We start from the raw sequence: 20,672 nt of genomic DNA, 5'->3' as shown, positions 1-20,672 counted from the left end.
TCTTCCTGGTACCCTTGGTATATGAATACGGGGCAACACGGAACCCAAACATTCATATATTAGGCAACTGTGATAAAGCAGTAGTTGCACATTTTTTTACTTTTTTTTTTAACATTTAATTATTATTTATTAATTTTACCAGAAGTGCCAATAATTCTGAAGGTGTCCGTAACTTTAATATCGATTTTAAAAAAAGCTGGTGTGAGTGAAATTTTTTGCGGTGTTAAGATACTCACAGCTGTCTATGTCCCTCAAGGCTGGATCTGAGACAGGGCTGTAGGAGGGAATGCTGTTGTTGACTGTTGAGTTTTGAATGAGGTCCGGACCCTCGCTCGACAGGCTACCCCGTAAACGTCCACCGTCTACCACTTCACACTTCCCCATTGCTGGCTGTGACATCTGCTTCAGTGGCCTAGGCTTGTTTCCTTCCACAGCACGACCTCCTGCTTACAAACAAGCACAATGTAGAAGCAGTCTTAAGTAGTTAACCTAAAGAATTTATCAACCAAACACGCTGGAATACGTTCATCTGAACGGCAATTAGAGAAAGTTAAAAAGGACATAGCGATCAATATTACCAGGTGTTGTTTCAATGCGGCTTGGCCGGCGCTGAGGCCCTAGGATATTAAAACGAGGCTTCTTCACTTTTTCTTCTCCTTCTTTCTCCAGCTTGCTGCTCTTCTGCAAATATCCAGACTAAAACACCCTTTGGTGAGTGCCTCGAAAAGCAAAGGCAAGCACAAAAAGGCAAGAAGAAAGTTACCTACCTTGATCTTGGGCAGGAAATTTATGCGTACACGTTTAGATTCTAGGTTGCGGTGCTCTTTGACTCTCACACCCAGATGCTTCATGTAGATGTAGATCACATACTGTATAGTGGTACTGCAAAGATAAGAACTATTATGAGCTATTTACACATACAGAACTTTGCAAATTTGAAAATGTCAATGCCAATGTGGAGTCTTTTTGTTTCTTATACCATATGCTAGCTTCAATCTTGTTAAGCATGGCCACAATGTTCTACTCCATGAAGTTCTTGTCTTACTGTACCATATGTCCCTAGTGCACTCTCCATTACGCTTTCTAACTAAATCGCGGCTGCTAGAGCCAGATGGCATCTCACATATGTTTCCCTCTGTGTCAGTGCTCTGTGCTTTCATCCATTATGTAAGTCAACAGTTATGACTTAAGATCCTAATTCAAAAGTCTCGCATTTACATGCACAGATGGCCAACAGGCTTATTATAACACGCCTTGTCTTTAAATGTTTCCGCAAGGTGGACATGAAAGGATTTCCTCACCACTTTTCTTCTTCTGCAGCTAGTGAGGACAACCTGTTGCACAAAACAGACAGGTTAAGAGAAAAAGCAGTCTTGAGTAGGATGTTTAGCCTGAATAGTATTATAAGTAACTCTTACAGAATGTCATCTATTTTGGTCAGGATGTTCTCAGCACAGGATCTCTCCCTCTCCAGAGCAGTGGCGTCTTTTAGCTGCTCTGTGTCCAGATGAGCTAGCTCTTCCTCAGCTAAGGTTAGTCCCATACTGTGCTTATGTCTGCATAAACACACACAGACACATTTTAAATTATTAAAGTACAATGTAACTAGGGTTGCAAAGGTGGGAAACATTTCCAGAAACTTTCAATGGAAACTTCATCTGGGAAATTTGGGGATAATTTCAAGTGCGAAACTTACCAGGAATGTATGAGAATTTACATTTGTGGGAATACACTTTTTTGTTGATAAAATGTATATACACGTGTGTTAGGGAAGTGAAGAAAAGAGTGCAGGCAGGGTGGAGTGGGTGGAGAAGAGTGACAGGAGTGATTTGTGATAGTAGGGTATCTGCAAGAATGGAAGGGAAAGTTTATAGGACTGTGGTGAGACCTGAGATGTTGTATGGATTAGAGACAGTGGCACTGAGTAAAATACAGGAGGTGGAGCTGGAGGTAGCAGAGCTGAAGATGTTGAGGTTTTCGTTGGGAGTGATGAGGATGGACAGGATTAGAAATGAGTTTATTAGAGGGACAGCCCATGTAGGACGTTTTGGTGACAAGGTGAGGGAGGTGAGATTGAGATGGTTTGGACATGTGCAGAGGAGGAACATGAGTTATATCGGTAGGAGAATGCTGAGGATGGAGCCACCAGGAAGGAGGAAAAGAGGAAGACCAAGGAGGAGGTTTATGGATGTGGTGAAGGAAGACATGAAGGTAGTTGGTGTGAAAGAGGCAGATGTAGAGGACAGGGTGGTATGGAGACGGATGATCCGCTGTGGCGACCCCTAATGGGAGCAGCCGAAAGAAGAAGAATATAAAACTGTATCATATACAAACATAAATATAAAATTGTGTTTGGTCATAAGCTGACATGCATGCAAACTAATAAGATTTTTAAAAATGTTGACTGATTTAATTGTTATATAATATGTAAGATAATTTATAATTTAATTATTTATTTAATATAATTATTTAATATAATTTATAAGATAAATAGCTTACACACAGCACAAGGATGTTTTCGAAATAAATGTATGCAATATTCATGTAATTCACGTGAACGTTCACCAAGGTGGACATTTATTTTTACATAATTTTGTGTGCAGGATTACAGAAATGATGCATGTTATGTTATGGAGGAATGCACATCGCATGTACAGGGTGTGGTCTTAATATCCTTGTAGTTATAGGCTATAGGCAATTTTAACCTGCAACTAACCTGCAATTTTGTATTATTATTATAGGCTAACCTGCAATTTTATAAATTCCCAGTTTATTCCGATTAATTCCCATATAATCCTGATAATTCCCATGTAACAGTGTTCCGGAATAAATGCAACACACAACAACCAGTTAAGGAATTAAAAATTCACATTTCTAATTAATTCCTATTCACATGATGATGGATTTTTTTGGCAACTTTTTTTACTTTATCACATTCTAATGAAAAATATCTTACAAAGTACACTACATTTCAGAAAAATATGCCATTGCTCACTACTTAAAATTGAATGCATAAGTTGTGTTAAACGACATCCTGTCACGAGACCAAAGCAGTTCTCGCAAGAGTTTGTCTCGCAAGGGAACATAAATGGTTTACCCCATTCACCCCTGTTAAGATTAATAACAGTATTATACACTCACTGGTCACTTTATTAAGAACATCTGTACCTTGCTAATTAATACAATTATACCATGTCAGTCATGTGGTCGCAATGCATTAAATCAGGCGGTTACAGGTCCAACAGTGAAGTTAATCTTCACAGCAAACATCAAAATGAGATGAAACTAAAAATGTGATCTCAATAAAGTTCCATGGTTGAGGGTTCATGCAAGAGTATTATTACATCTCTCTGAACAAATTATAAAAACCTTGCCTTTGTTGCCCAGATTCTGTGAGCTTAGACTGACTGTAACCTGATGTGGGGATCTGATATCCTTCTTCTACACTGTTCTAAACAGTGCTTATTTGAGTTGCTATAGTCTTTTTGCCAGCTCAAACTAGTCTGAAATTTCCTCTGACACACACACACACACACATATACACACACACACACACACACACACACACACACACACACACACACACATATATATATATATATATATATATATATATATATATATATATATATATATATATATATATATATATATATATATATACACACACACACACACACACACACACACACACACACACACACACACACACATATACACACATATACACACACACACACACATATAGATAGATAGATATATAGATACACACACCCACACGCATATATTGTTATTACACTGTGACTGTTCAAACAGGACTTTCAAACTTGCAGCTCACAAATATCGAAGTGACATTTAAAACACTCCCTTTTCAAAGTTAGAATTTTCACCAACGTTAGTGCATGCTGCTAGTCGGGCAAGAAAGTGAAATATTGAGCTGACCTTCAGTAAAGCTTTTTCTAGAGTCCCGTAAACAGTTCTGTACACTGTTTATTTTAATTATATATGCTAGACACAAATATGTGTGCTGCCACTGACAGAAAAAAAGATTAACTGCAGTGGAAAATGATATTTGATCATGTCATATTAAACTTGATTATTTACCCTGTCGATGTGGTTCACCAAATATCTGCTTATTAAATTATTGCATTAACTGGATGATTATTCAAAGGCACATTCCTAATCAAAATTTCATTAGCCTCAAGATAAGTCATAAACCTAGTATTCTGTTTATTACATTAAAGAAAAAAATACCAAATGTCTGAATTTCCAAGCTGAGCACAATAATATAATAAGAAACAGATTCACCTGAAGTCCTCTAGAATTCTGTTCACTTCAGGGAGAAGTGTGTATTGCATTGTCTGAACATATTGTCTGTGCAAGTCCTCAGGAATCAGCTCTGGCCTCCGTCGCTCTAGAAACACCACAGATGCAACACTCTGTCATTTGCAGAAAATAAACACAGTCTTTTGCTGATTTATGAGCACGCCCTAGGTATTCACCCAACGGTTTACTCCTCCTATAACTCCATCACACATGTCTGAGAAATTATTATTTATATTTGTGGTTAAATTAGACCTCGATCTCGGCACATCTGAATGCATAACACAAGCTGTCCGGTGGGAAATAATTGTTTGGCAGAAAAAAACGCTTGAAGAACAAATAGCACAACTTGAAAACAGTTCATTATAATCTATGCATGCATTTTTAAAAATTATTCTGCATCTATTAAAATAAAACATTTAAATTTCTACAAAAACTTACCAAGTTCGGAAGAGATTGATTCAGGCACAGTTACTTTTAAGTTCTGTTGAATAAAAAAGATATTGTGTTAAATTATAAGCATTGTCATTTTATCAGAATGGGAAGAATCAGCAGGCACAAGAACATTATACATTATACAAACAAGCTCAACAAAACCACCATTGCAAAAATCTTTATTACAAGTCGAATTCCTCAAAAAGATGAGATGCTCCAGAAAATAATGATTTGCATTATTAGATTTTTATTCAAAATAAAATATGGGCAAAACATCAAAAGTTAAAACTGAAAAAATTTACCATTTTAAAGAAAAACATTTAGGTCATTTTAATTTTGTTTGCTGTAACATAAAGAAATTGGGACAAGGGTAACAAAAGGCTGGACAAGTAAGTGTTACTAAAAAGAAACATTTTGCAGCTAATTTGAGGCAAAATCTCCTAGAATTATGAATGGGCAGAGCTTCACCAATCTGCATCAAAAAACTGGAACAATTTCAGAATAATGTTCCTCAACATAAAACTATGACTTTGAATATCTTATCATCTACTGTACATAATCATAACGAAAGATTCAAAGAAGCTAGAGAAATCTCTATGCTCAAGGGACAGGGGCAAATATCAATATTGAATGCCCATGACCTTCGGGCCCTCCAGTTGCACTGCAGTTAAAAACAGATACATTTCTGTGATACAATTCACTGATTGAGTTGCATCTCCAAAAATCATTGTCAGTGAACACAGTTTACCCTGCCATCCACAAATCCAGTTTAAATCTCTAGCATGCAAAGAAGAAGCCATATGTGAACATGATCCCAAAAGACAGCCATCTTCTCTGAAATAAACTATGTACACTGTGTCCTACAAACTAAAGAGGAAAGGGATCATCTGTTTTTTTGTTAGTGCTCATTTCAAAAGCCTGCATCTCTGATGGTTGGAGGTGCACATTAGTGCCCATGGGTCGCTTGCACATCTGAAAAGACACCATAAATATTATGAGATATATACAGGTTTTAGAGCAACATATGCTTCTATCCAATTGTCTTTCTCAGGAAAGGCCTTGCATATTTCTGCAGGACAATGATAAATCCGCATACTGCATATATTACAACAGCATAGCTTCATAGTCTGGTTGCTGAACTGGCCTGCCTGCATTCAACACCAATTCAAAATATCTAGCAAATGCTCTCCTCAGTTCCCAGACTGATATTTAACGAGGAGGAATGCTACACAGTGGTAAACGTTGCCCTGTCCCAGATTTTTTACATGTTGTGGTCATCAAATGCAAAACCCATCAGATCTTGGTACATTTCCTCAGTTTCAACATTTGATGTTTTCTACAATCTATTGTGAATATAATATGGGCAAAACTTTTCATACTGTTATGTACATTTTACATAGTGTCCCAACTTTTTTAGAATTGGGGTTGAAATTATCATTTTTGATTAAACAATGTATTATGTGATATATCACTGATTATAGAACGCCGCAGAAGGGCCAAGTATAGACCAAATCCCAGGACATAAGGATACTTCTTAAGAAAGAGGTCTAGGTCCTGCTCAGATGTGCCATGTTCAGCTTTGACAGCATGGATCGACTTTAAGAACATGAGTATGGATGCGAATTTTACTCACAGCCCCTTTGTCAATGAAAAAAGTGAAGAAGTCCATGAAAATGCGCCTGGTTTCTTTGGAGTTGGTCAGCTTGTAAAGGTCAGCATAAAGATAACAAAGCTGTACAGGGAATACAAGACATGTACAATTATGAGGGAACTATAGGCATAATAAGATGGCTAATTTAGCAAATACATTATAAGATCAAGGATATAAGCTATCAGTCAGGGAAGATCTAAAAAAGCAAGGAGGAAGACCAAGAAATGGACAGATAAGTGCAAGATTGAGACATACCCCTGAGATTTCAGGATTATTGTTAGGCTAGATCTATTCCACTATCTAAGTATGGATACATTAACAGCATGTTTGAACTGGGCAGGTTTTTTTACCATATGCTTTCAGTATTTGCCAATTTTTATATCAAAATTGGATTACTATAACATTTAAAAATGTTATTATATTAGTAACATAAAAATACTACCAGGAGACATGTATAAAGACCAGCATGGTGTAATATTGATCGATGCGAAGCAGAGTAGCCTGGCTTTACTACAGAATGACAATAGTCCAACATTACAAAAACAAAGAAAACAATTGTAATATGGTAATTACCACTGGAGCAGGGTCGAACTGGGACACCACGTAGTGCAGGAAAGCTGCAAGATTGGCTGGCCGACTCTTTAGCAGCTCCAAACTCTGGAACCAGTTATACTGCACATTCACCTACAAGATACACAGGCAAAGAAGTCGGGGTGAGGAACAACATTTCAAAATGATCTGAACAGAGAATGCAAGATAAGAACAAAGAGCTGAATGGTACCTGCTCATGTTCTGAGTCAAAGTAGTCATCCTCAGCTCCAATGATTGGAGAGGCAAGATGAGAGGAAGCACTTTTCACACCAGAATGGAGGTGCGAGTCCTGCACAGGACAGGTTAGAAAAATCACAGGAAGTTAATCACTGTGTGAATATTAATCTCTTTAATCACTTGATTGGAGGACAAATTTTCTTTCACCATGTCAGAGGTGTCTGCAATAGCAGGTGAAGGGCTTGAGTTGTGGCTGTCTTCTTGTGTGCTCTTTGGACTGTTCGAGTCTTTCTGGCCAATAGACTTTGGAGAAGCTGTGTGGCGGCGGTGCAGCGCCTGTCAGGCAGCAAATTTGTTTACGTGTATCACAAGCCAGGAAGATCACATATAATTCCATTTTCTATTCAAGATCATTATCCCAAAAGTGCACTTACAGGGCTCCACCAGCCATCTGAACTGGCCTGGTCCACATCCACCACTCCGCCACACTCACCGTCTCCAGAAGGGAGGATATTCTGTAAAAACAACAAAACATTGTTATTGTTAGTGTAGACAGGAGTAGAATAGAAAATGTAAAAAATTGGAGCTCTCCAGGTATGAGGTATGGTGCTACTCTTTCAACGCATGTACAGTAACAAAGGTTAAAACCAATTCATGTGTTTTTGTTTTACAGTAATAATTAATTTATATATATATATTTTTCAGATTTCAGTTTTCTGATTTTCAGCTTTCCTATCTTTATTTTTATATCTAACTGGATTTAAAAAAGCTTTAGTTATATATTGGAACATGTGATTGCAAGTGTTTTTACACAGGTATGCCCTGTTAGATTCACCAGTTAAACAATATATACAGTCAATACAACATGTTGTCCTGGAAAAGAAAGAACCTAAGAAAGAATCCATACATCTGCAGGTTGGCCGAATAAAAAAACAACAGCAATTGAAAAAAAGTATAAAACCAGATATATAGAGGCCACAATACAAGATTCAAACCACTCATCAGCACTAAAAATCAGAAGTCCATATTGCAATTTGCTAAGAAATACAGAGAGCCTGAAAATTGTATCTCTACTAAAATGATTTTTAAAAAGTGTGGAGAAAAAAATCTGCTCATGATCCAAAATGTATTTGCTCTTTAGTCAAGCTTGCTATAGCTACTGGAATGGGCTTACTATTCTTTCTGTCACTAGACTTTAACCCAATTAAGCATTTGTCTGCATTTCAGTTTATTTCAGCATGATGGTAGAACCCACCACACAAAACAGACAACAAATGAAAGTAGTTTAGTTAATGTATAAAAGAGTACATTGCACATCCACGCACTTTCTTCCAAGAGTGCCCTGTGATGCAGCAGTTTGCATAGTTGCAGTTGGTGGCTTCATATGTTTTAGAGGAAGCATAAGGCAGAGCTATATATTTAATTCTGATAATTAAGTTTGCTTAGAAATGTGATGTGTTTAGATTTGCTATTACAAAGATTTAATTCATTACAAAAATAAAATAAAAATAACCAACGGTTAACACACAAAAATCACAAATCATTTATCATTTAGTTTATTAAACAGCAAATTAAATCCAATATTCAACCTAGAAATGTAAAAAGTATATGGATCAAATGTGCAGTTTTAAAGAAATGTATTTAATATAATAGACATTCTTATACAATGTGATGTTGATTATGCAGTGACAGTAATGTAATAATAATAGTGAAACAAATGTGACAAACAAAAGTGATGCCGGTTCAAACTGCCATTTGTCCGCTACGCTTGATGAGCATGTGTGATTGCTGACCCTGCGATTGTACATGTCCTGAAGAGATGGCAGATTACAGCTAATGATCCTTTATGTTGTCTTGATTATGCACTCATTGCTGTGAATTTAACCATTAAACCATTGAACCGTACAGTGATTGATGAGAAGAGGGTGGACTCGATGATTGGCATGTCAAACTGGGTCAGTAAAATGTGTTCAAAGAACTGCCTCAGATATAACATTCTCAGCTAGGTTCCTGTCAGGGTAGCAGGAAAAGATCAGGAAACTAAACTTTCCAGCAGCCCCTGCATGTCACATCACCACACACACCTTTCCACAGTGAAGAACCCAAAGCCAGGTTTTAAGGGGCAATGTGGAGGAATTGACAGACAACGTGAAAAATAAAAAAGGAAGACGGGGAAGCAAAATCTAGTGTTAACTCTACTTAATTTGCAGATCCTTAATTTGTTATACCAACTGAAGAGACCACAATCTTGCCTATTGGATTTAAATGGGCTTAAAGGACCAAAGCTAATAAATTCACAGATTCACCAGTACCAACTTCACAAGTTCGCATCCTTGCTCCTTTAGCATCCACTGAGAGAAACTTTATCTTCAGTACCTCGTCTTCTTTCTGCAGCTCCCGCTGAGTCGCCATCTCCAGTTCCACCATACCCAAATAAATCAACTCTTAAGTCAAGCTACTGATATTGGCAGGTCATGGAGAGGGTCCGTCACATGGTTGTGATTCCACTACGGCAGAAATCGGTCAGCACTGGTTTTGAGATAGGATGTGTCCTCTGATACTTCAGTATGTATATAGACATTTTCCTGGAGGTCCAGTAATTGGTGAATAGAAGAGTAAAGAGTTGAAATGCTTCTGTAATGATGTTTGTATTATCCCTGGTCATAATAAATCTGTGATCCAATGACAGACAGTGTGAGGTTGGTGCTATGCAGGCCCCAGTTTCTACCTGCATGTAGTTTTCTCCTCTGAAACTGCTAAATGGTTCTTAAGTTCTTAAGAAAACATTCAATAAAGCATTTGTAATAAAAGAAAAGGTCCATGTTTCCACCATTAAACACAAGCAGTAACGTTATGCCAAAAAAAGCCACAGGGAATGTGGTCTAGAAGCAAGATAACGCAAATCATTTATATATATATATATATATATATATATATATATATATATATATATATATATATATGTGTGTGTGTGTGTGTGTGTGTGTGTGTGTGTGTGTGTGCGTGCGTGCGTGTGTATGTATATATATTTATATATGCAGACAGACACACACACAGAGACACACAGTGACACACAGAGACACACAGACACACAATGTTCACAAGGAATGCCATGGGATGGATGCCATTTTTGCTCAGTTTGCTACTATTTGCTACTATAAGGGCCAGGCAGGTTTTTTCCCCCTAATAAATAGAATAACTGCATTTTATATTATTTTTTATTTAAAACATCTAATCTAATTTTGTTTTATCAGATTAATCGAAGAACAAAATAATCATCCACTTAATCGATTATTAAAATAATTGTTAGTTGCAGCCCTCAAAAATGTCTTGATTATCCAAATTAATTAAGTGTGACAAAAATGAAAAACAAACAAATCAGTATATATATATATATACACACAGTGCTGTGAAAAGATTATTTGCCCCCTTACTGATTTGTTTGTTTTTCATTTTTGTCACACTTAATTAATGTACACACACACACACACACACACAAACATTAACTAATAAAATGTAATTTTCACAATAATCACTGCAAATATCTTTTAATATTACATTATATTTCCTTTTTATAATAAAATATTTTGACAATTTGATACTCATTGATCCAGTATGTTCCACACAAAACCACAACACGCTATATCAAGGTATCAAAATGCATGTGCAAAACATACAATACATTTTAATGTAATTGCATTGGATATTAAGTGCTGGACAGCAGCTTTAACTTTAACCCTACATTTGTATTCTACTTTTAGCTGTTTGGATAAAAGTGTCTGATGTACAATGTTTAAGTGTAGTAACTGTGAAAATGAAGTACCTCTGTAGCTCTCTGTGTGTTTCTTTTGGCTTCCTGGATGTCCCTCAATAGCTGGAGGGTGGGACTCTTGACATACTCTTCCTTCATATCATAGAGGCCCAGAAAAAAATATAGCGCAAAGTCAGTGACAAACTTTAAAAGAAAAAAAAAACAAGCACCCCTACAGAATACTTCCAAGAGTTCAGCGAACAATCTCCAGGCTGCATAAAAACTAAATGTCACCCAAGAGCATGTGTGCCTCTTACTGTTGCAGCTGTCAGTTTGCCCACAACAGGAAAAGCATCATTCTTATCAGCCGAGGTCATATTTTAAGCATTGTGGTTACAGCACAAATTTAACAGACCCTGAGTGTGAGAGCGAATGAGGAAATAGACATAGTAGTGCAATAGTGTAATATTAATTGCAAAGTGATTGACATAACTTTACAGATAAAAAGGTCTATTAAACCGTATCCGAGAATAATGGACAGGAACAGTCTAACCTGCACCTCCTGGCTTTCTTTAACCTGCTTTTTCTCCAAGTTGTCCAGTTTCATGCTGTGCAGGACACTGTTCTCTTCCTTTATGGTCCAGGATAAGGCATGGGATATGTAAGGTGATAGTGAAGAACAGACATGAAAAGAAAGAAAGAAAGATATCATATTGGATAAAAGTTAGTTAGCTAGTAGTATCTAATAGTGATAGTTGTGTTTTGTTACCTTGTAGTCCCATTTGCTCCGGATGTGTCTTGGCGAACGTGTGAAAGAGTCTGGGGATGCCCCATTATCCTCTAGAGACTCTAGGTTCAGATTAACCTCTGAAAGAGGGATCTGGGGTAACCCAGGTGGACGGCCCAACACAGTAAGGGCTACATAGGACCCAGCTAAAGGGAATGAATCAATATGATAAGTACAAGTGGATTGCATACTAAACGCATACTAAAAATGCTAACGTCTATAGTTGAAATTGTAGCATTTATGTTTTGTAGCAAGAAAATATAGGAATGCATTTGGAATATAGGATGCATCTTAAATCTATGCTTTCTGTTAATCAGCTAATGTAGCAGTCAAACCAAAATTACTGAGAGGGGCAAAGATGTAGGGTGTCAAAGAGGTGAATTTGCTTTTAATAGTGATTACTTTCACAATACGCCACATTTAGCTGCAGAGGATATACAATTTGTACACACCCTTACGGAAAACTGCAATTTTTCTGAGGTAAAGACAGATTAAATCACTCCAGAAAAGTAGGCAGTAGGAATAATTCCTGGAATTATAAATAAACACCTTGAATGAATATGGTTGAAATATACTTGCTTTCAACCCCAAAAATGTTGCATTGTACCAAGCATTATATTAAAGCTGCAATGGTTCTTCTCATTTATAATTTTAGAATATTTCAAATTAAATTACGATTACTAAAATGCAGCTTTAAGATAAGATAAAGATATACCGTTATTCGTCCCACAGTGTGGAAAATTCAAAGTTCTAGTTCAGTGAAACTCATTTTACAATGAGAAAAAATTTCAATTTATTGTGCAATTGAGCTCAATGCCTAATACAGCTATTCAGTGACCTCTAGTGAAAAAAATGAAGCTTGTCCATATTTTTCCCAAGTTAGTTTTTCCCAAATGGCATTTTTCACTTTTTCCTCTTTTCTTATATATGGCACAATTGCCAAATCAAATATCACCACACGCCAACTGTGGCCTAAGTGCTAAGTTTGGCCATCTCTGACGTACATGAATACAGAAAATGACTCGCATTTCCACATCTTCGGCTATTAATGCTACGCATATGCATGGTTGCAATGGCACATTGTGTCCACCAATGACTAAACAAACTACCAGTAGTATTATCTCAAATCACAAACTTGTGTAATGTTATATACAAGCATAAAGCACCGAATGTTTATGCCTTTAAACTTATCAAAATATTTGCATACCAGTGTTCTGGATTTCTAGGAAAAGAAACACTTGGAATGTGAGGGTAGATTTTGTCATTTGATGCATAAGGTATCATTTGCATTTCTCTGCTTCAATGCACATACAGTCAGTGTGTTAAAAATAAACCAATGTGCACATCCCTCCCTTTTAACACTTTGTAGTAGCACCCTTTAAATTAAACTAGTGCCTTTTTGAATACACCTCTCTTACTATACATTGACTTACTTTGTCCTTTTTTTGCCACAAGGCATTTTCATAGCCTTTTTTATGTCATTCCATGGGATTTCTATTGGCGTGAAAGCTGATGTCTGATTAGGATGTTCCTAGACTTTGATCTCCCATTCTCTGAAGACTTTCATGGTTTGGCTTGAATGTTTGCTTAGCTTTGAAAGATAGCCAGCAAGTTAATGTGCCAACATAGCATGATATTTGGAGCTAGTCATTATCTGATCTATTTTGAACAGAGCTACTGTCCTAGTTAAAATAAACACATACAGTGCACCCGGAAAATATTCACATAGCTTCAGTGTTTCTTTATTTTGTTACGGTACAGCCTTATTACAAAATAGATTAAATTCATTATTTTCCTCAAAATTCTACAAACAATACCCCATAATGACAATGTGAAAGTAGTATGTTTAAAATCTTTGCAAATGTACTACAAATTAAAAAACTAAAGAAAATCACATAAGTATTCACAGCTCAGTAGTTTATTGAAGCATCTTTGGCACTTTGCACACCTATTATTGGGCAGTTTCTCCCACTCTTCTTTGCATAATCTTTCAAGCTCCATCAGGATGGATATGGAGCATCGGTGCACAGCCATTTTCAGATCTATCCAGAGATGTGAATTCGGGTTCAAGTCTGAGTTCTGGCTGGGCCACTCAAGGACATTTAAAGAGTCGTCCCATAGCCACTCCTTTATTATCTTGGCTGTGTGCTTAGGGTCATTGTCCTGTTGGAAGATGAACCGTTGTCCCAGTCTGAGGTCCAATGCGCTCTAGAGAAGGTTTTCATCAAGGATGTGTCTGTACTTTGCTGCATTCATCTTTCCTCGATCCTGACTAGTCTCCCAGTTCCTGCAAATGAAAACATCCCACAGCACAATGCTGCCACCACCATGCTTCACTGTAGGGATGGTATTGGCCAGGTGATGAGCGGTGCATGGTTTCCTCCAGACACGACGCTTGGCATTCAAGCCAAAGAGTTTAATCTTTGTTTGTCATGATCTGAGAGTCCTTCAGGTGCCTTTTGGCAAACTCTAGGTTGCGCTGTGATGTGCCTTTTACTGAGGAGTGGCTTCTGTCTGGCCACTCTACCACACAGGCCTGATTGGTGGAGTGCTGCAGAGAGGGTGAATCTTCTGGAAGGTTCTCCTCTAGAAAACCCTTTAGGACCTTATATAGACAGGTGTGTGCCTTTCCTAATCATGTCCAATCACCAGAATTCACCCCAGGTGGACTCTACTCAAGTTGTAAAAAACATCTCAAGTATGATCAGAGGAAACAGGATGCACCTGAGTATTTTTTTTTTTATTTCTATAAATTTGCAAACATTTCAAACACGATTTCAAGTTGTTATTATGGGGTATTGATTGTAAAATTTTAAAGAAAATAATGAATTGAATCTATTTTGGAATAAGACTGTGACATAACAAAATGTGGATAAAGTGAAGCGCTGTGAATATTTTCCGAATGCTCTGAATGCACAACACCATCACCATGCTTCATAGTAGGTTCATTCTTTGGTGTGTGAACACAATGATGCAGTATTTAATGCAATTTATTTCCTAAGAATGATCTATTTTTATGATTTATCGTCAAAGTTGATAAATTGTCAGACATTTAACATGGATTACCAGAAAGAAAAAAATGGAAGAAACCTTGCAACTTCACTAAGGTATGCAGACTTACAGTGACTGTAGATCAACTATGACCTATGCTTTATTCTTGTAAGCCAATGGAAAACAAGGTGGCACTGCTCTCACGAATCTGAAAAACTAAAAGGAACTAGAAAAACTAGAGGAAGTGCTCGTTATTGTTTAGGAGCCACACCAGACATTTGCCTAGATGTTTATTCACTTTTACTTGTTTCACATCTAAAAAAAAATAAAATAATTGTCGTCATGTCTACAGACACGTTTTGCAGTTGGGATTATGCATTATAGTCTTCTGGGACGCATGAGATTATATTAAACATTTTGTAAACATTTAAAATAAATTTTTTTAACTTACATTTGATCAGTTTCACCACTTCACCATGGTTTGACTGTGTCACCAAGGTGCCATTGACCTTTAAAAAAATAATAAAATTAATAAAAAAAAAAATTAATAAAAGGACAAGACATGTTCAACTAATATAAATGTACAAAACTTTAAGCATATTGCTGTGAGCTACATTTTGATTCTTAAAAAATTCCAATTTACCAATAACCTTGCTGAGGACATATTTTTATATTTATAATGCCTTAAATTGCCTGTTGAAAATCTAATGTACTGAAAAATCTGTAGGCATTACACCAGCTGTTACTTTAAACAAATTTAATGCAAAAAAGAAAAAGGGTAGCTCAGTGATTAAGATGCTGGACTTCTAATCTGGTCATGAGTTCAAATCCCAGCCCCACCAAGCTGCCATTTGGGGTCCTTGAGCGAGGCCCTTAACCCTCAACTGCTCAGCTGTATGAATGTGATCATTGTAAGTCACTCTGGATAAGGACGTCTGCCAGAAGCCATAAATGTAGAAGTAAATCCTTAAACGTAATTCCTCTTACAGAGCTTGTGCTTGTCACACACAATTGTAGCCAGCAGGTGGCAGAGTGTACATAGAATTTCATGTAGTGATGAAATTACAGTGGTGATCTTGGCACACTCTTGACCTGCTTATTTTGTTCTCTCATGGCTCATACATATGATCCAAAAAATCAGAAGGCCATTTTTGAGTCAACATGGGTGTGTGAAAGCAGGAGAAACATTCGAAGATGTTGGTACTTGAAGGAAATATGTTGAAACTACTGATCAAGGGAAATATGTGTACTTCTTTGACTGACACACCAAGGCTGAATGTAACACTCGACTTTAACCCTTTTATGCATGGCGTCCACAACAGTGACCAGATATGTTACTCCCTCAAAATAAAAATATATTGGAAAATTCTAAAAGTGATTTTTCACTTGTTTGAAAATGTACATAAAAAAAAAAAATTACTTTGTGATTTAATAATTCATGCTAGAAAACAATTATGCAAATATGGGCAAGATGCAATTGGATAATGTTAAAATATTACCACACCACAACATCTTTCACGAATCTTTTACTGTCACACATTTTTGTGTGATACAAATGCAGGTCAAAACACTAGGCTTGTAGTTCTAGTTTTCATTATTCTCATTCTTTCATTGGGCTTAATTTGAAGTGTAGTGTGGCACCTTTTATGGTCAGTGACCTCAATGTAATGGCCCATGTAATAATTTTTGGAGGTCGACCAATCCATTGGCTTTGCTGATTAATCAGCACAGATAATTAATTGTTGGCACTATTAATCCAAAATCCATGTGGATAGTTTTTCCAGGCTGCGTTATACAGTATGAAAGCGGCCTCTGGAAGCGCATCGTTGACGGCACGTTCTGTTTATTTAGTTTCAGTTTGGATGCATGTCTTTTTTCCCCCTCAATATTTATGAATGTGCTAAATGAAATATTATATATATATATATATATATATATATATATATATATATATATATATATATATATATATACACATACAGTGCCCTCCACAATTATTGGCACCCCTGTTTAAGATGTGGTCGTGGACTTCAAAAATTCTCCTTTTTTAAAACAACATAGAACCCAAATGCAAAAAAAGAGAAAAATCCAACCTTTTATTTAAGTACATTACTTTGGTGGTAAAAAAAAAAAATCACACATTTAGAAAGAAAAAAAAAACTTGAAATCATGTGTGCCACAATTATTGGCACCCCTGATGTTAATACTTTGTACAACCTCCTTTTGCCAACAAGACAGCACTTAATCTCCTCCTATAACATTTCGCAAGATTGGAGAACACAGAGAGGATTTTGACCATTCTTCTTTGCACAATCTTTCTAGATCATCCAGTGTCCTGGGTCCTCTCTTATGCACTCTTCTCTTTAGCTCGCCCCACAGGTTTTCGATTGGGTTGAGGTCTGGGGACTGAGATGGCCATGGTTTGTGACTGCTGAACCACTTTTGTGTAGATTTTGCCACATGTTTTGGATCATTATCCTGCTGAAAGACCCAATGACGACCCATCTTCAGCTTTCTGGCAGAGGCCATCAGGTTTTTATTTAAAATATCCTGGTACTTCAAAGCGTTCATAATGCCATGCACCCTAACAAGGTTCCCAGGGCCTTTGGAAGAGAAACAGGCCCACAGCATCACAGATCCTCCACCATACTTCACGGTGGGCATGAGGTGCTTTTCGGCATACTCATCTTTTGTTTTACGCCAGACCCACTTAGAGTGTTTGTTGCCAAAAAGCTCAATCTTAGTCTCATCTGACCAAAGCACACGATCCCAGTTGAAGTCCCAGTACCGCTTAGCAAACTCCAGGCGTTTACGTTTGTGAGTGTTAGTGAGAAAAGGCTTTTTCCTTGCATGCCTCCCAAACAGCTTGTTGGCATGTAGAGAGCGTCTGATGGTTGTTTTGGAGACTCTGTGACCCCAAGATGCCACTCTTTGATGCAATTCTGTGACGGTGAGCTTGGGAAATTTTTTTACTTCTCTTACCATCCTCCTCACTGTGCGTTGTGGCAAGATAAACTTGGGACCTCTTCCAGCCTTGTTTGTCACTGTTCCAGTTGTTTTAAACTTCTTAATGATTCCTCTGACTGTAGATACCGGCAAGTTAAGGCAAGTGGCTATTTTCTTGTAGCCATTGCCTGACTTATGAAGGTCGACACACATCTGCCTTACTTGAATGGTGTGTTCTCTTGTCTTTGCCATGTTGACAAATGGGTAAGAGAATTAGGCCTCTGTGTCACGTCATATTTATACCCCAGGGAAACAGGAAATCATGAATTACTAATGAAAAGTCCCTAGATACCCTGACCAACCTTAGAAACTACAGAAAAATATATATAAAAAAAAAAAATTAAATTTTTCAGAGGAATTGTTAGGGGTGCCAATAATTGTGGGACACATGATTTCAAGTTTTTTTTTCTTTCTAAATGTATGATTTTTTTTACCACCAAAGTTATGTACTTAAATGAAAGGTTGGATTTTTCTCTTTTTTTGCATTTGGGTTCTATGTTGTTTTAAAAAAAAGGAGAAAAAGTATGCAGGTATTAAACAGCCACTCTGGATGCTGACTGCAAACTCACCTTAATGATCCTGTCCCCATTCTGAACCCCTGCACGCATAGCAGCTCCATCTAAAAAAAGAAAAGAAAAGAAAAAGGTCAAAGGTCAAATTTTATGATAGAGTCAAAGTTTCAGAGGCCAATTTAATATTTAACCATTGTTCCTAAACACATTCTTCATTAGGAAAATTTGCTTTTATGGATTTCTGATGCAAAAATAACCTGCAGTGAAAAAAATGGAAAGGGCACAGCTATAATCTACTTCTCACAGCAAGTTAAGAGCATACGTGGCTCAAGGCTCCACCCTGAAAAGACTGCTAATTATGGGATAAGTCTGAGAACGATATTACAGGGAGGCTGCATCAGAGTGTGTCATTAAACACACACACACACACACACACACACACACACACACACACACACACATTCCTCAGATGACCTCCGAGAAACATTCGTAATGTCAAATTCAAATCTTAGTAGAACAACACCTGCGTCATAGCATGAAACAGAATATGAAATGAACACGTGATTGTGATGATTTATCCCAGTGCTCCATGTAACTTGTTGCATAAAGTGTAAAGATCAAATGCGTTTGGTAAATAAATGAATGAATGAATAAATAAAGAAATAACACTGGCTGCACAGACAGGGATCACTATTACTTTTTTACCCTGCACTAGGCTTCCTCTTATTTCCTTTAATTGGTAGTGTTCACAACATACCAGCTCCTCTGCTGACCTGCTGCCAAGCCACATCAGTCTCCATCCTAAGAGAAAGAAAGAGAGAGAGAGAGAGAGAGAGAGAGAGAGAGAGAGAGAGAGGAGAGACTGAGAAAGAAAAAAAAATCCACGTACCCTCCTTGACGAGTTGAACAAACACAGGGTTGTCTCCGCTCACTGTCAGTCCAAAACCGTTCTCATCTTTCTGAATGATCACACATCTCTGAACAAGCCCTAAGAGGAAAATAAGAAAGAATATGCTAAGTACATGCAAGACAAAGTTTGCCGAGATTCAGTCCAGATGGTAATGAAATATCCTTGTGGTAAAACTGATGAGAGGGGACGTATACTTCATAGTGAAAAAGATACGTGGCATGACACAGAATCCCGCTAAGCTCTAATGTGGCTGAAAAATTAGATTTGGGCCAAAAATGGGTTTTTCTGCCTGTAATATCAAATTTAATAAAAACCAATATCTTTTTTCAGTAACTGGTTTATCCTGGTGTAGGAACACTGAAGCGGCTGGAGGCGTAAAAATGCCTTTGATGAAATGCCAGTGTATCAGAGGGCATCACTGACAAACCATTTTTACACCCTCAATAACACTTCGAGGCAATTCCAAAAAGCCAATACACCTACTGCTATGTCTTTTAATCATTGTGAGAAAAACCCAGAGAACCCAGGGAACCTAGAGGAACCTTAGACTGACATAGGAAGAACCTTTAAAACTGCTAAATCGAACCAGAATAAGGAGCTGTAAAGTGGAAAAGTGCTTCACATACCATCATGTCTTACATATATTTAATCAACATAACGTGTACAGGTTTGGATTAATTACTTGCCTTGGCTGTGGGCCTGCAGAAAAACCTAAATTCAGTAAAGTGTGCACTAATAAATTAGACATAAGCCGAATCAAATATATTTCTATTTTAAAATACTAAAGCGCCTTGTTGAGATACAAAAGAAAACCGTTTTCAAGGATGGAAAAAGTGACGCTTTCAGAACTAAACGGAAAAATAGGAAATGTCAACATTTCACCATGTGAAGCATTTTCCCAGACTGCCACACAAACTAAATGCTGATGACAGCTTTTAGTAAAGTGCTGCAAAACTTGGGTGCTTGTCCATAGTTTAAGTGATTCCCTCTATATATTGGCATTGCAAAAGCACCTTTTTTTCATTTCACGCAGTCGAATCATGACAGCCATCTTTGTGTCATGGCACACTGCAAGTTTTGTTTATACAGCTATTTATAGAAACCTGAATATCTCTGTCCAGGGTGGTCCTAGCTTTGGTATCTAGAACACATTACAAGATATACACATGAACATACATGCCCATTTTACACAATGTTGTTCCTTACACTTTTATTGTAATGCTCATGACTGCTCACAATTTAACAGGGTTCAAGCGTTCTTCAAATTTGGCATTTAAAATTGAAGAATAAAGAATTAAAAATACAACAATTTCAGAAGAGAGCAGATTTAAAAACCAAACAATATTTTTCTACTTATAATCTAGAAAGATATCTGTAAGAAGACGCAATTTATAAATTAGGTCTTTACAGTTTATAAATGATTAAGCAATATGTAATGTTATGTTAGACTTTGAAAAAGTTTTAATACTGTGAGGTTCAGATCTTTTTTTTTTCCCTCAGAAATGACAAAATGAGCTATTAACAAACTAATTGCAGTG

The 20,672-nt window shown here is 37.0% G+C and overlaps 1 protein-coding gene across 1 annotated transcript in view; it reads right to left on the bottom strand.

Annotated features, from left to right (window-relative positions):
- arhgef12a (Rho guanine nucleotide exchange factor (GEF) 12a) overlaps positions 1-20,672 on the bottom strand; it is a 71,643-nt gene that overhangs the window by 24,455 nt on the left and 26,516 nt on the right. The window contains 18 exon segments of the mRNA XM_046862379.1: positions 237-443; positions 579-681; positions 768-882; positions 1,302-1,334; positions 1,419-1,556; positions 4,309-4,414; positions 4,765-4,807; positions 6,392-6,490; positions 6,983-7,093; positions 7,191-7,289; positions 7,385-7,513; positions 7,612-7,692; positions 11,001-11,081; positions 11,482-11,559; positions 11,698-11,861; positions 15,158-15,215; positions 18,282-18,331; positions 19,114-19,212. Coding sequence (XP_046718335.1) covers positions 237-443; positions 579-681; positions 768-882; positions 1,302-1,334; positions 1,419-1,556; positions 4,309-4,414; positions 4,765-4,807; positions 6,392-6,490; positions 6,983-7,093; positions 7,191-7,289; positions 7,385-7,513; positions 7,612-7,692; positions 11,001-11,081; positions 11,482-11,559; positions 11,698-11,861; positions 15,158-15,215; positions 18,282-18,331; positions 19,114-19,212 — 1,794 coding nt within the window.

This window comes from Silurus meridionalis, chromosome 12 (assembly GCF_014805685.1).
Source record: "Silurus meridionalis isolate SWU-2019-XX chromosome 12, ASM1480568v1, whole genome shotgun sequence".
In the NCBI taxonomy this organism is placed as follows: Eukaryota; Metazoa; Chordata; class Actinopteri; order Siluriformes; family Siluridae; genus Silurus; species Silurus meridionalis.
The sequence above is the reverse complement of the archived record's forward strand: the minus strand, read 5'-3'. Positions and strand labels throughout refer to the sequence as shown.